This window comes from Semicossyphus pulcher, unplaced genomic scaffold, assembly GCF_022749685.1.
Source record: "Semicossyphus pulcher isolate SPU_LCO1_2020_fin unplaced genomic scaffold, fSemPul1.0.p SCAF_8, whole genome shotgun sequence".
NCBI lineage: Eukaryota > Metazoa > Chordata > Actinopteri > Labriformes > Labridae > Semicossyphus > Semicossyphus pulcher.
Window position 1 is genome coordinate 19,590,617 of NW_027211759.1, and position 16,024 is coordinate 19,606,640.

The following is a 16,024-nucleotide window of genomic DNA, read 5'->3' on the forward strand; positions in this document are numbered from 1 at the left end:
ATTTGCATCTGACATGTTTTGACACCGATTATTTGTATAATAGTAAATAACAGAGGGCCTATTACAGAGCCCTATGGTACACCCTTGCAGAGACCATCATGTCTCTCGTTCTATGATCATTATTGAACTTCCACCAGCTCACTTTAAACATTCATTAATCAATAATTGATGTATTTAAAGCACTTTAATCTGAAGTTTTACCAGTGTGAGGAAATACTCCTCCCAAACTTTGTCTAAAATTCCCCCCTGCTGTTTAATATCTGCCTTTGTGCCACTTTAACCTCTACTTCTTTGTCTATTGTACGTCATGTTCCTCTTATCAGCTCGCACTAAAGTTCCTGTTCTCCCTCAGCTGTTTATGCCAGACTCTACTTATGCTGCCCTATCAGCCGATGACATGTTGTTGTGCCAGTAAGACAAAGAAATATTCCTGTTGTACTTGGCACATCGGATCACTCTCATTGTGACTCACTGAGACGCTGCAGTGAGGCTGAGCTGAAGTCAGTGTAACAAGAGCTGAAAATGAAGCCACGCATCCTTGTTTCAGTCGCTGTGAATTAGTGTCACTTTAATTGAGGGATATTAGCATTAGGCTGCTGTTAAAGAAGAAAACCAGAAGCTAAATGAGCAGTTTCATACATAAACTTAAAACTGAGTTCCTCTCCCGGATGTCAGACCACCTGCAAGCAAGAACAGACAACAATAAACCGCAAACAGGAGACATAACCTCAAATATCTGGATAAAACTGACGCTTCTTCGTGTATAATGCTCTTTACTTTGTGTCTCCACACCAGGTTGTACACTATGACCCCTGCAGAGGCGGAGCCGGCCAGTGGAACAGCCTCTTCCGCTTCAAACACCTGGCGACGGGGAATTACCTCGCAGCTGAGGTGAGACTTCCTCCTCCACCTCTGCCATGCCTTCACAATGATTCTTTCATTTGTATCTGCTTATCATTGTGTTTCATCACACCGTACTTATTTAAAGTTGTGTGCTCTTGCAGTCATTCAGTCTGAGTCACTTTCCATTTCAGTGTCTGAATAAACACAGCTGAGGAGGGTTTTAGGAGATGTGCTGTAGGTGGCAGTGTTCCCACTGATTTGGCCGCTATCACCCATCTTTTGCTGTTGAATAGTTTGGGTTTGGGTGATGAGGGCGATAATGACGTGATTATCATCAGAGCTTTTTAGAGTTGAGTTCACTAAGTGCTCTGTTTCTCTGCAGGTGAACCCTGAATTTAAAGACAACAACGTGGAGCCCAAAGGAGAGGTGAGTCAGTCTGACGAGCACGTTTAAATGCACAATGAGATACACTCAGCCCTCAGACCAGCTCCTTCTTACAGATGTTTCCCATTATTTTACCAACTGAGATGATTTAAGACATCAGCAATGCAAACAGTTTACACAAGAGATGAGTCAGATCGCACTTTACTGAGAGAGAGAATGAGTTATAAGAGGAGAGAAGAATATACGAGTGTTTGAGTGTGAAGAACGATTATCTCAGCAGTTAAATATCGTCTGTCTTACTACAGGCTCTTCTCCATCTCCTCAGTCTCCGGTTACGCAATCCCACCACTTCTCTCACTCTCAGAAAGTTATGTGTACACACACAAACTCTGAATCTATATCCAGACATTTCTTTCAGCGCCGAGCCACCTTGCACATTTGTATTCTGGCGATGGGAAGGAACACGAACACAAACTCTCTGCGCCTCACACTTTCTCATGCACATGCTGAATTTCAGACACACAGGGGGCTCCTTACATAACGTCTGGGTGTGGGGGTGCCCTGCGCGAGGGGATGGAGGGGAGGCAGACGTGCTGTCTGCTCCGCTCCGCTCGCCTGTGCTAAGCTGGTGGGGTGAGTCACCAGCAGAGGGTGGGGGGGGAGAAGAAGAAGGAGGGGAGGAGGAGAGAGGAGTGGGAAGATAGAGAAGCTGAGGCGTGGAGGCAGCTCAGGGGAGCTTCCCATTGACATGCACAGAACAGTGGGAGAAATTAACCCTTGCTGTAATCTGCTGCATCTGCATCACTTCAGACTGTACCAGCCTACATACTGCAGTGTCTAACAAACAACACTGTCATGTCACAGCTCTCCGGCTGCGTTTCTGTGTAATCTGATCGCTTATTAGTGTAAGAAGCTGTGACAGCAGAGTTTGGCTCACATCCGTCTGTCCTCAATTATAGATTTTATCTACATTTCGCTTCATTTATCCATATTAATGTGATCGTGTGTGGAAGATGTGACGCAAAACATGCCTATGGCCAGCTTTTAAAGTCTTTTAGCTTTCTATAGTGATGCTTAACATGAAAATTGTTGTTGTCGGGTTGGGTACATCCTGGACCGATCACCAGTCAATCACAGGGCTGACACATAGAGACAGACCAAACCTTTCACGCTTACACTCACACTCACGGGTAATTTTAGAGTCATCAATGTACCTAACGTACCGAGCATGTCTTTAGACTGTGGGAGGAAGCCAGAGTACCCAGAGGGAACCCACGCATGCAGGGGGAGAACATGCAAACTCCACACTTCATCCGAAACCGGGATTTGAACTAGCAGCCTTCCAGCTGTGAGGCGTCAACACTGACCACTGCACCATCGTGCAGCCATATAATAGAAGTGAATTCTCCATGTGTTATTCTTACTATTTCCTGATTAATATATCAATAACTTGGTGTTTATAAAGTCAAATAACAGTAACATATATGTATGTATTTGTCAAATCATCATAATTTTTAGTTGCCGAATGTGCCTACATTACTATTATCTTTAATCCAGCGAGCAGTTCAAAAGCCAACAATATTTAAATCTGCGATCACATATGACAAGTACGAGCAGCATTTTAGAAGCTGAAACAGTTGTGGGTTAATTTCCTGTTCATAACAGACCTACATTTGAGGTTTTTGGTGGTTCGTCAACAAAAGAAACAACTTTATATCGTGCATCAAAGCTCTGCATGCGTCTTTCTTTTATTGAATATAAACTGAACATACAAAGTGACATATACACACACAGTGTTGTGCACTGTATGTTAACAGATCCACTGTGTGAGTGTTGATATAAGACTTAACAGTCTGTGCCACATAAGCTTTTAAACTGCTGACATTAATTTCTCCTTTCTCTGTGTGCCTGCATGTTTGTGTGTGTGCGTGTGTGTGTCTGTGTGCGCGTGTGTGTGTGTGCAGACTGAGACAGATATTGTGTTCTCCAAGAAGAAGCATCAAGCAGCAGAGAAGATTGCTTTCACTCTGGTTTCTGTTCCCCATGGGAATGACATCGCCTCTCTGTTTGAGCTCGATGCCACCACTCTGCAGCGGGCCGACTGTCTAGTGCCCAGGTCAGTCACTCACAGGGGGGCAACAGTCACAACAACAAGTTACATCTGCTGTAGTTATATCCACATGGGGAAACGTTTTACTAGAGTTTACAGCACAGAACAGAGTAGTATCTGTCGTCAGAAAGTCTGCCCTTTGAGTGAGATAATATCACTTGTTTTGATTCTGAACCATCTGCTTTTGTCAGTTGTGGTTAACTACGTGTTATTTTGTTGATAGAAATCCAACAGTCTGAAATATTGTAATAGAAACTAATGAAAGTTTCTCATTTAACTTGTGTAATATAAATGTACACATATTTTTAAACAAGACGAGGCTATCTGTTCAGTGAGGCTGTGTTAAGGCTCAGTGTTGCTAACATGCTCACATGACAGCGCTAACATGCTGGTGTTTAGCAGGGTTAACTATGTTCACATTAGATTAGTGTGAAAGCATGATAACATTAACTAACTTGCACTAAACAGTTGAGTTTTTCGGATAATTAAACTTTAGTCGAAGACAAATTAAAGTTTTCGGGACTTCCCCGAAATCACTTTCATCCTGAGTGGGGCATTAGTTTATGCACCCAGAGTTTTCAAGATAAAAAACCCAAATGTTAACCTCATTTTGGTGCTAGAGGAAATGTCAGAGAATCACCAAAATTAATAGCTTTAATTGTCTTGGCAGGATTAATGTCTGTCCAAACTTTCATACATCCAATACCTGCTAAGAGATATCAGTCTGGACCAAAATCCAGACACTGCCTTTCCTAAAGCCACCCTGTTAATGTTGCTAAAATATACGTTTTATTGGACTATGTAGAACTATTCTTCAGTTCACTAACAACAGCAACCAAACAACCAACAAAAGTGTGACGGTGTGTGTAACCTTGTCCAATCCTTCCTCAGGAACTCCTACGTGAGACTGCGGCACCTGTGCACCAACACCTGGGTGACGAGCACCAACGTCCCCATCGATGTAGAGGAGGAGCGCCCGGTTATGCTCAAGGTCTACACACTCCCACACACACACACACATACATGAACAAGTAAAACATATGAAGATGCATAATTTGAAAATGTCTTTTGCCTGTCACAATAGATTGGCACCTGTCCCACTAAAGAGGATAAAGAGGCTTTTGCCATCGTATCTGTTCCTCTGTCCGAGGTCAGAGACTTGGACTTTGCCAACGATGCCAGCAAGGTCCTGGAGTCGACTGTGAGGAAGCTGCAGTACGGCAACATCGCTCAGAATGAGAGGAGGTATGGATACACAAACATGGGTGGTTGATATGGCTACATAGCTGCAAATATAATGGTTTCATTTCTTTGCCCTGACATATTTCAGGTTTGTAACTAAGCTCCTGGAGGACCTGGTTTTCTTTGTTTGTGTGGTACCAAACAACGGCCAGGATGTGCTGTCTGTGGTCACCTCCACACCCAACAGAGAGAGGCAGAAACTCATGAGGGAACAGAACATCCTCGCCCAGGTCAGCCTGAGGACACACACACACACACACACACACACACACACACACACTTCTGCCTGTTATTTCTGTCCTTCATGTTCGGGCAGAATGCAGACGGATATGAAGTCTATCATATTTTACATCTCAAAGATTGAACATCAGAAGTTTATTTATGTTTGTTTGGTTCATTCTCGTCCTTCAGATCTTTGGCATCCTAAAGGCTCCATTCACAGATCAGGGTGATGGCCCGATGCTAAAGTTGGAGGACCTGGGAGACCAGCGCTACGCTCACTTCAAGTACATGTTGAGACTCTGCTACAGGGTGCTACGTCACTCCCAGCAGGACTATCGCAAAAACCAGGCATGTTTCCTCCTTCTACACAATATAGAGTGGCCATCAGGCTCATAAACAGGCTCATTACCAGGATGTGGGGTAGTTTAAGGACAGAGATGGATTTTAAGTGGGAGATTATCAGTACAGATCCTGTCAGACTGTCTGGAAAAATCTATGCTATCACAACTGTAGCAATGATGTTGCTAATCAAGAAAGCTAAGCAGTGCTCTTCAATCGATTGGTGGATCAATAGAAGTAATTAATGGTGTCTTTCAATATAAACATCCGGTGATAACATCTTTGAATCCAAAAAATACTTATAAGGATTAAAAAGCACCCTTCCTTAGATCAGTTCACTCTTTTTTTAATGATGTATCCATCTTTGTCTAGTAGCTTTTAGCTAGCTAACTGTTAAGCTAACTTCAGCCAGACACTCCTGCGTTTCTGATAGCACGAGTCATTCTACTTGTGCTACTGTTCATTTATTGTAGCGTGTCACAGACAAACATTCGTGTGGTTTTATTACATTAGTAAAACAACAAGTAAGCCCTCGGTTTCATGAGGAGACAAGTTTGTTGTTTTGATTAGCTGCTTTTTCCTCTTGTTTGCCTCGCTCTCTGTCAGGTCACCAAATAATTACTTCATTAATGCAACTCTGCTTTTTCACTGGAGACATTTTGACACACACAGGTGTAAACAATGAAATGAATGATCACTCTGTTGGGGATGCAAACAAAACAGAATGACTATTGATGTTATAAGTGTCACCATTGATGTTTTTAATAAAACAAGTCAAAATGTGTGCTATAAAAGAGCAAAACTATAAAAAAGTGAAAATGTCAATGTGCTGTGTTTTCCCTTGCTTGAACTAATTCTGTCTTGTAACAAGTTAGCTTTTTTAGCATTTAAAAATATGAAGATTTTCTCACTTTTCTGTTATTGTTTACCAAATCCATTATTTTTTTGTGTCTGTATGTTTTAGCCCATCAAACGAAAAAATTGCAGACCTCACATAGGCTTTGATAAGTGTGTTTGTTATGATTTTAGACACTACTTAGTTAATCAAATGAAAGATTAACCCATAGCTGCAACCCAACCCCTTGATGTATACAGTCATCATTTGCAGCCCTTGACTTACCACACATGGCTCAGGTTACGCAGTGACTAACAGGCTGTGGGTGTGACAGGCAGCTCTCAGGTGTAATTGTGGGTAGCATCATGAATGCGAAAGAGTGTTTTTTTCCTAACAAGGTTAAATGAATACCTTCAATTCAGTGATTCAGCACTGATGCAAGATTTGCTTTTGTTTAACTTCACAAACAATTGCATTTAAAGTATTCATAACATGTTTCTTGTGCCTTATAGGAATATATAGCCAAGAAGTTCTCAATCATGCAGTCTCAGATCGGGTATGAGATCCTGGCTGAGGACACAATCACTGCACTGTTGCACAACAACCGCAAGCTGCTGGAGAAACACATCACAGCCAGAGAGATCGAGACCTTCGTCAACCTGCTGAGGCGCAACAGAGAGCCCAGGTCAGACCCCTCGTAAACATAAGATGACCCAGGGGAAGAATTTGATCATAGAAAATACAGGAAAAAAATGTTAACAACTTGTTGTTTTGGAGCGCATGATCAGTGTGATAATGTAGTGCTTTTACTGAGTCCCCCTGCTTTATATATCAAAATAAAATACCAAGTATAACAACCAAAGAAGAGTTTTCCAAAACATTTTTACATTGAAAAAAAAGGGTACAGACAAAGACCTTCTTGTGTGTGTTAATGTGCTATAACTTTGTGTGTATATCGTTTGTTAAATGTTGTGATTCATGTCTGGTCCGTTTTTTTTCCAGATTCCTGGACTATCTCTCTGATCTCTGTGTGTCAAACAAGACCGCCATCCCTGTCACACAGGAGCTTATCTGTAAATTTATGCTCAACCCCACCAACGCAGATATCCTCATCCAGACTAAGTGAGTCACACCCTGTGGATCTATATTTAAACATCTAAGTCAAGCCTGTCATACTTCAGTCGTTCATCTTAAACATATATAAACATATAGAACGCTCTGTAGCATGTCTCCTCCAGTCTTTTAAAGAAAGATATATTCAGACGTCAGAGTGTAATGCGTGTAGTTTTTCTGGCTTATGTCACCCCTCTCCCCAGGCTAATTCCTAACACAGAGAACACCCTGGAGTCCTCTCTGATGCAGGAGGAGGTTGAAGAGGAGGAGGTTTGGCTCTACTGGATAGACAGCCACAAGGAGCCTCATGGCAAATCCATTCGGCACCTGGCCCAGGATGCAAAGGGCAATCACAAGATGGATGTCGACATGATCACATACTACAGGTGATGGTCGCCCATACCCCTCCTTTAAGAGATGTTCCAGTACAATTCTTTCCTTCTCGATACAGATTCTGTTACATAGTTGAAGATTGGCTGATACCAGTCTGATAAAATAAATAAATAAATATCATTATTGTTTATATTAACTGTATTCTACTAACCCTGTATGGATGTGATATGATTGCTTTCCAGTACCCCTAAGGAATCCGAACCTACGAACAAGCTAACATTAGCGGTAGCTTGGCTTGAGTCCTCTCCTGACATTGGAGAAACACAGATTTCTATTTAACATGAAACTGCTTTATTTTGAGTTATAACTTGTTTTAATTACCTTACCTAATTAAAAAAAAAGCAGCCTTGAAATGTACGATGGGAAACGCTGCTTGCTAATGTTGAGCTAGCTTTAGCATCACATTCTCTGCTAGCATCGCACTGTTGTTGTTTTTTAGTTCTTCTTTGCTGCTCTTAAACAGAAGTTGCTAGTGGCTTATAATATATATATTTGGGGTGTAGGCTACTAATTTGAAGAAGAACAAATAAGTGCGGGCTAATAAATACGTCAGTTCTGTCAGTGCATTGACTAGCATACTTAGTGATGCCCGATACAACATTTTAGCATGTATCTGGGGAAATTCCTATACTGGTATCGATATCAAAACAACTCTACCTTCTTCAACAATACTGAAACATTTAACTGTGTCATCTACTAAAAGAACTCCATTGACGTTTTTCTCTCTCTCCATGTCTCTCTACTCGCTCCTCTGTAGGTACCAGCTCAACCTGTTTGCTAAAATGTGTCTGGACCGTCAGTACCTCGCCATCAACCAGATCACCTGTCAGCTGCCTGTGGATCTGATCCTGCGTTGCATGTTCGACGACTGCCTGCCCTACAACCTCAGGGCATCTTTCTGCCGTCTCATGCTGCATATGCATGTGGACCGGGACCCTCAGGAGGCCGTGGTGCCCGTTCGCTACGCCCGCCTCTGGACCGAGATCCCCTCCAAGATCACCATCCATGAGTGAGCATCCATCTGTGTGTTTATATCAGCTACTGTATGTACAGGCATATTTTGCTGGTCACCACATGCAGGTGTTGATTGTGTTTCCTTACAGGTTTGAGTACGAGTCCACTGACACCTCACGAGATGAGATGAAGAGGAAGTTTGCTCCCACCATGGAATTCGTGGAAGAATACCTAAAGGATGTGGTCAGCCAGCCTTTTCCATTTGGCGATAAAGACAAGAATGAGCTCACACTAGAGGTGAAATAAACTCATCTGTTAAGTTCATCTAGAGGACTTTATCCTCACTTATTTTAAGTTTTTATTCATAATATTCCTCCTTTACTTCTCTCTCTTAGGTGGTGAATCTGGCGCGAAACCTGGTTTACTTTGGTTTCTACAGTTTTAGTGAGCTGCTGCGCCTCACACGCACCCTGCTGGCCATCCTGGATATTGTCCAGCACCCGCTCACCTTCATGAATAAACTGAACAAGAGCCCAGAGGCTGGTCAGTGCTCTTACACAGTGCAAGTGCCACTTGACTTTTTATGTAACACTTTAAACCATGGATGGAAAGTTTCAAGCTAATCAGTTACATTTTATTTTGTAACTTCTTATTTCAAGGAACTAAGAAATTTAATTAGCTTTTATTTATTTACAGCTTTTATTGAAATACTGTTACAATTATATAAATGGATATAAATGATAGGCTTTACTCACACACGCGTGCAGACGGCTAAATGTGTAAAGATGAATGTTTGTTTTAGGCAACAACGTCCTTCGTACGATCCACGGCGTTGGGGAAATGATGACTCAGATGGTGATGAGTCGAGGTGTGCCGCACAGCCTCCCTGACACCTCTCCGTCCCTGCGCTACGGGAAAGGTCACTTCCTGCCGGACAATGAGGATGTCATGGTGATGGACACCAAGCTGAAGATCATTGAGATCCTGCAAGTAAGCGCCCCCTTACTGGATGTACTTTGAGTAGAAGTACTGTTTGATTTCAGCGTTTGATTCTGTTTTTGTTTCTCTGTTAGTTCATCCTGAGTGTGAGGCTGGATTACAGGATCACGTACTTATTGTCCATCTACAAGAAAGAGTTTGGGGACAAGAGCATAACAGAGAGCACCGGGTCTGTGGCTGACATGCTCCCATTCACACGTGAGACTTTATTCTTTTTGGAATAAATTCAATACTTCATACTACTGTAAATGAGTTGTTTAACTCCGCAGGTTGCCATACTTTACTGATCTGATGTCTTCTTTTTTTGTCTCCAGCTTCTGAACCCGACATAGACGAGATTGCAACCAAAGCAGAGAGCATGTTTGCAGGGAGGTGGGTAGAGATATAGAGTGATTATTTTTGATGCCTGCTTCCTTTGTCTCTTTGGAAGTTATTGCACCTGCTGAAAAAGATGTGTTATAGTGCATATACGTGCTTATTGATTGACTTTGTGCATATGTGTGGTCACAGCTCAGAGTTGAGTGCAGTGGAGCTGGACGATGAGGGTGGACGGACGTTTTTGAGGGTTCTGATCCATCTCATCATGCAAGATTACCCCCCGCTGGTGTCTGGCTCTCTGCAGCTCAACTTCAAGCACTTCAGCCAGAGAGCCGAGGTGCTGCAAGCTTTCAAACAGGTAACCTCGCAGCAGTGACACTCGTGCATTTGATACCGGGTGAGCTCGCAGAGTGTGGCATTAAACACTTCCTGAGTTAAGTGATTTTTGTCAGTTTGGATTAGGGGGGTTCTCCAAACAGTAGTCTCACTAAGAGCTTCCTCAGCTGGAAAACTCTCACTTCAACAACACGCTGACTTTCCAAAGTGTTGCACTGAGAGAGAGCACCACTTGGACACAGAGATGTGCTTTCACACGCATTTGTTCTTTTAATATCAGTCTGTCTGGTTCTCATCCAGCCTATCCGTGTGTGTGTGTGTTTTCCAGGTCCAGCTGCTCGTGTCAGAGCAGGATGTAGAGAACTACAAGCAGATCAAAGCAGACCTGGACCAGCTGCGTCTGACTGTGGAGAAGTCCGAGCTGTGGGTGGAGAAGAGTGGAGTCTACAGCGGTGAAGACCTCGGGGTCAGACAGGGCAAAGAACAGAACATCGAGGTGGTGTACCATCATTTCATGGTATCCAGCATCTAAAAGCAAAATTTCACATCTCAGTGTTCAGAGTGAAATTTATTTCTCCCCAGGATGTTACTATATTTACCCTAAACATCCCGTCAGTCATTCAGCTGCACAGTAAACGGCTTCTTTGTTTGTTGTTATTGTTCACCAAAGCTGATGGAAAGCTGTTTTGTTGGCTCTGCACTGAGGAATAATGAATAATAATGTGTGGCAGAGCAGGATCCGGCTGTAAATACGTTTATATCTTCATGTAGAGTGTTTTTTTTTGACATGATCATTGTCACAGCAATCCAATGAGAGCTGATTAAGATCAGTACAGAGATTTTTCCCATCACACAATGACAAATGCTGCTAATTACAGACTGGATATGAAGGTTGTTGTATGCCAAAGATAAACACAAAAGAATTGTGGAGCTTTAGTTTACTGTCATCGCATTGACAGCAATAAAAATATTTTACAATCTATTAATCGATGAATAAAATAATAATTGCATGTTGGTCCTAAAGGCTTGTTTGATCTCTGTGTTCGTCTCTCACCAGGAGGTTGTCCTGAGCCCCGTGCAGGATGGAGACATGAAACCTCAAATTGACAGCAACAAAGCAAACAACTACAACATTGTCAAAGAGGTGAGCTTCCTCTTTTCATTTCCAAGTTCTTCTTGGTCTTTTTGTTCTGTTGTGTGTCTTTAATTTGGTTTGTGTGTGTGATTTTTAGATCCTGCTGCGGCTCAGTAAGCTGTGTTACCCCAGTAAGAAGAGTCGTGTACAGCAGCAGAGGCTGCTGAAGAACATGGGGGCTCACACCGTGGTGCTGGACCTGCTGCAGATCCCCTACGAGCAGGTGAGGAACTGAACCACCGTCAAACTAGAAGTCTCTGTGAAATCTTTGTGTATTAAGGTTTCTTCATGTCCTCTCCAATCTCGGAACCCATCCGCTATATAGCCTCTGGGGACAACGATGAACATGTCGGGCGTGTCCGGGTTTACCCAGCAGTTAGTGATAAACGACTTACAGTCAAGACTTCCTTTTTCATGTTCTGCATTATTTACAGTCAAGTTAGCAACCTGAGAAGTGACCCTGTGTTCAGTTTAAAAGTGAAGCGGATTTCGCCACTCTAGATAGACGGCAAAATAAAGAGGGTCATTTCTTTGTTCTTGGTTAAATGTCCTGGAGGAGCGCCCGTTCTTCTGTTTCTGGTGAGTCTCAGTTTCACTGTAAGTAGTCAGTTACAGACGGGCTTCACTCTGGCTAACTGCTACAGTGAACCCGAAAAAGAACCCGTTTTTCTTGTGATTTACTTTAACGAGTCTTAAGTTTGCCAACATTTCAACATCATGATGCAGATTATTAAAAAAGTAGTGAAAAAGTTTTGTCAGGTCCTCTAGAGGAGAAGAAAACAACTTTTAAAATGCTTGTGTGTTGAACGGAGGTCGGATGATCATTTCTGATGCATTCGGGGAACTCTGGAAATCTAAACACTGACCAGCTTTCGTGACACAGCATCAGGGAATTTATCTCAAGTTGAATATTTGATCTAGAACAGATTGTTAGCTGAACTTGCTGCTCATGTCGGGATGTCATTATGGCGGATTACATTCCGCCTGCTTTTGCTCTCCACACCGACATCCTGCATACGCTGCAGCCTGCTGATACGTGATTGGTCAATATTACTCAGACTACAAGCATAGTACAATCGGAAACCAGAACACCTGCCTTACCTTAAATCCACGTCCCTGTGAACAGAGATTATGTCCTCTCTAATGATGATCCCTGTTTTTGTTTGTTTCTTGCACAGAGTGACGAGAAGATGAATGAGATCATGACCCTGGCACACACGTTTCTGCAGAATTTCTGCAGAGGAAACCCTCAGAACCAAGTTCTGCTGCACAAACACCTGAACCTCTTCCTCACTCCAGGGGTACAATATGACCTTGTTTTACCTTTCCCTTAATGACCTGCCTTACTTTGAAATGTCCTTTTTCCAGTAGACCGTGAACTAGCATCAGCAGAGTTGACCTATAATAAAAGATAGAAGATCCTAAAAAACAGAAGCACTACAGCAGAAATTTGTCCTGATTATTTAATAACCAAGAACAGTTTTCTTTGTTTTTCTTTCAGTTATGAAAAACATTAATTAACTCTTTTTATAAAGATAATCTTCCCCTAAAACACTGAATTAAGCCTCCTGTTTTTCACCAGTTGCTTGAAGCTGAGACAATGCGTCACATCTTTATGAACAACTACCAGCTGTGCAACGAGATCAGTGACCGTGTGGTCCATCATTTCGTCCACTGCATTGAAACACACGGACGACACGTTCAGTACCTCAAGTTCCTGCAAACCATTGTGAAGGCTGATGGGAAGTATGTCAAGAAATGTCAGGATAAAGTCATGACAGAGGTGAGAAATCACAGCTCATGAATCCACTTGAATGTTCTCAAAAAGCAGAATACATTATAACCACTGAAACCTGAAAACTTTGGTGTCATTGTGATTAAAGACATCAGGCGAACCCTGCGTGTAACTCTTGTAACTCTCCTCGTCTTGTTTGTACGTCCAGCTGGTGAACGGAGGCGAGGATGTGCTGGTGTTCTACAACGACCGCTCCTCCTTCCACGTGCTGCTGCAGATGATGGGCTCCGAGCGAGAGCGGACGGACGAAGATGGATCTCTGGCCTACCACAACACGCTTGTGGAGCTGCTGGCTGCTTGCACCGAGGGCAAGAACGTCTACACCGAGCTGAAATGCAACTCTCTGCTACCCCTGGACGACATTGTCAAAGTTGTCACAGATGTCCACTGTATACCAGAGGCAAGAGACAGATCATTTACTAGAGGAAAACACAACAGCTGGAGATTTATAGTGTAGATAAATAATAATAGTCTTGTCATCTTATCTCTGATTTCTTTCCCTGCAGGTGAAAACTGCCTATGTGAACTTTGTGAACCACTGCTACGTGGACACAGAGGTAGAAATGAAGGAGATCTACACCTCCAACCATATCTGGAAACTCTTTGACAACTTCCTGGTGGACATGTCCAGTGTAAGGCTCTGTCAGATTTAAAGGTCGCGCTTGTCTGACTGATATTTTTCTAATGAGGCTCTGTGTGTTTCAGGATGCACTGAGGCTAAATCTAACAGAGAAAATCAAACTGGCAGAGATGTGACGTGAGGCTGAGCTCGATCAGAAGTTTTCCCTCTATTAATTCATTTGTATTTCAGGTGTGCAACACTACCACAGACCGTAATCATGCCGACCTGGCCCTGGAGAAGTATGTGACAGAGACAGTGATGGCCATTGTCAAGGGTTTCTTCAGCTCACCTTTCTCTGTCAACCACTCAAACCTGCAGGTACTTTTTTTTTTCACTCCTGACAAGCAGGTGAAATGTGCCCGCAGAGGGAGGCTCACATTTGGCACGTCCAAATCCTCTGCAAACTTTTAGCTATTTTAGTAAAAGTATTTGAGACTGACGAGACTAACTGCTTCCTTCATTGCACCTTCACCTAAGACCCTTTTCTATTGTTTTATTGCACACATTTGTAGTTAAAGGACCTCCTTGAAAGGTTGTTGAAGTCTGTACTAATGTTTCCTATCAGAGACGATATAGAAGTGTTTCCATCATGGTTACCTCTTTTGTTTTACCTTTTAAAAAAACAGAGTCTCCTGCTCTCTCTCCTCTTTTCACAGACGAATCAGTCCGTCTTCATCAAGCTGCTCCAGTCTTCTTTCAGGATCTACAACTGCAACTGGATCAACTCAGCTCAGAAGGCTAATATTGAGAGCTGTATCAAAACACTGGCTGACGTTGGTGAGTGTTGTTGCTGTCCAGCCTTTGAATTTTAACAATGATGGAGACGGAGGCAATTAAATACATAAGAAATATTTAAATGTTATGTTTTTTTATGCCAGTATTTATTTAAAATCAGGTTGTTTATGCAACATATTAAAAACAGGGGTTAAGGTATTCGCTAGCCAATAAGAACAACTAAACTCATACAAACATCTTACTTTATGTGTTCCTCAGCTAAGGCTCGAGCCATAGCCATCCCCGTGGACCTCGACAGTCAGGTCAACACTTTGTCTCTCAAGGTCCACAGCAACATGGTGCAGCGAGCGGCCAAGGACTGGAGGATCTCTGCACGCACACGACCCCGGAAGGAGCCCCTGGGTGGCCCTGACTACAAGAACATCATTGAGAAGCTGCAGGTATTGCAGACATTTTGTAACAGAGTCTACAGCCATGCTAGCAGCTCTTGGAGGGCATGTAGCTACAGCAGTGCTTTGAGCTAAATGCTAATGTCAGCTTGCTAATCAGTATAGCATGTTAGCATGCTTTGATGTCCTAATTAGTTAGTTGATGGGATTTTTATTATATGCAAGATCTTAAACCAAAGTGTTGGACAAAATCGACCCTGATGATGGCACTAGATGAGGAGTTATGGGTGATTACAATTTAAGCTAACAGGGATATGAATGCCCAGAGTCATTTTTTTAGCAATCCATCCAATAGGTGCTGACACATTTTTGTTAAAAATACTAACTGGTAACCTGAAGGTGGTGCTAGAGAAAAAGTAAGGTGAACAACACCATCATTGAGACGCTGCAGGTGCACATTTTATAACAGAGTCTATAGCCATGTTAGCAGCTCTGGGGGTGCATGTAGCTACAGCAGTGCTTTGAGCTAAATGCTAATGTCAGCTTTCTGATATGCTTGCACAATCAGTATAGCATGTTAGCATGCTTTAATTTCCTAATTAGCAAGTTGATGGGATTTTTTTTATATGCAACTTCTTAAACCAAAGTGTTGGAAAATCCACCCTCACTAGATGAGGAGTTATGGGTAATTACAATTCCTGCTAACAGGGATAATTATAAAACAAACTGGTAACCTGAAGGTGGCGCTAGAGAAAAAGTTAGGGGACCACCAAAGTTACCTTATTACATCCCCTAGGGACAATAATCACTTTGTACAGTTTCCAAAAATGTAAAATGTAATAAAATGTTTCATAAATAACTGATGTGTGTGTTTCTGTGATCCACAGGGGGTCGTGTCCCTCCTGGAGGAGCAGTTCAGTCCAAAGGTCCAGGCGGAGTTTTCTGTGCTGGTGGACGTTCTTCACAGCCCCGAGCTGCTGTTTCCCGAGGCTGCTCGGTTGCGCTGTGAGAGCGGAGCTTTCATGTCCAAGTAAGTCGCTGTCCCAAATCTGTGAAGGGGACCAAAGACTACATTACCTATAAACCTACTTGGAAGAACAGGAGCATGGCTGACGTGGTTTGATGAGTTAGGATGTAGAAGTTGCAGATTGCTGTTATTTTTTGTTGGTATTCTGTATAGATTAATCCTCCAGGGGTGCTGCTACCCTGCTGCTGCTGTCTGACCTCCCAGTAGTGGTCAATAAGATACTGCCCTTGTA

General features: G+C 42.7%; 1 protein-coding gene across 2 annotated transcripts in view; it reads left to right on the forward strand.

The window, feature by feature from the left end:
* itpr2 (inositol 1,4,5-trisphosphate receptor, type 2) overlaps positions 1-16,024 on the forward strand; it is a 63,355-nt gene that overhangs the window by 10,258 nt on the left and 37,073 nt on the right. Inside the window, exons 9-36 of one of the 2 annotated variants that reach the window (XM_069685607.1) lie at positions 796-891; positions 1,226-1,270; positions 3,193-3,344; positions 4,230-4,329; positions 4,423-4,583; positions 4,669-4,810; positions 4,992-5,150; positions 6,489-6,661; positions 6,979-7,098; positions 7,293-7,475; positions 8,240-8,491; positions 8,586-8,733; positions 8,832-8,979; positions 9,239-9,426; positions 9,510-9,633; positions 9,750-9,807; positions 9,946-10,111; positions 10,418-10,606; positions 11,147-11,233; positions 11,322-11,447; positions 12,403-12,525; positions 12,807-13,007; positions 13,168-13,419; positions 13,526-13,651; positions 13,831-13,959; positions 14,298-14,418; positions 14,635-14,816; positions 15,653-15,795. In XM_069685607.1, the coding sequence (XP_069541708.1) occupies positions 796-891; positions 1,226-1,270; positions 3,193-3,344; positions 4,230-4,329; positions 4,423-4,583; positions 4,669-4,810; positions 4,992-5,150; positions 6,489-6,661; positions 6,979-7,098; positions 7,293-7,475; positions 8,240-8,491; positions 8,586-8,733; positions 8,832-8,979; positions 9,239-9,426; positions 9,510-9,633; positions 9,750-9,807; positions 9,946-10,111; positions 10,418-10,606; positions 11,147-11,233; positions 11,322-11,447; positions 12,403-12,525; positions 12,807-13,007; positions 13,168-13,419; positions 13,526-13,651; positions 13,831-13,959; positions 14,298-14,418; positions 14,635-14,816; positions 15,653-15,795 (4,094 nt within the window). The remainder of the gene's footprint in view (positions 1-795; positions 892-1,225; positions 1,271-3,192; positions 3,345-4,229; positions 4,330-4,422; positions 4,584-4,668; positions 4,811-4,991; positions 5,151-6,488; positions 6,662-6,978; positions 7,099-7,292; positions 7,476-8,239; positions 8,492-8,585; positions 8,734-8,831; positions 8,980-9,238; positions 9,427-9,509; positions 9,634-9,749; positions 9,808-9,945; positions 10,112-10,417; positions 10,607-11,146; positions 11,234-11,321; positions 11,448-12,402; positions 12,526-12,806; positions 13,008-13,167; positions 13,420-13,525; positions 13,652-13,830; positions 13,960-14,297; positions 14,419-14,634; positions 14,817-15,652; positions 15,796-16,024) is intronic. The other variant, XM_069685608.1, reaches the window with a different exon arrangement.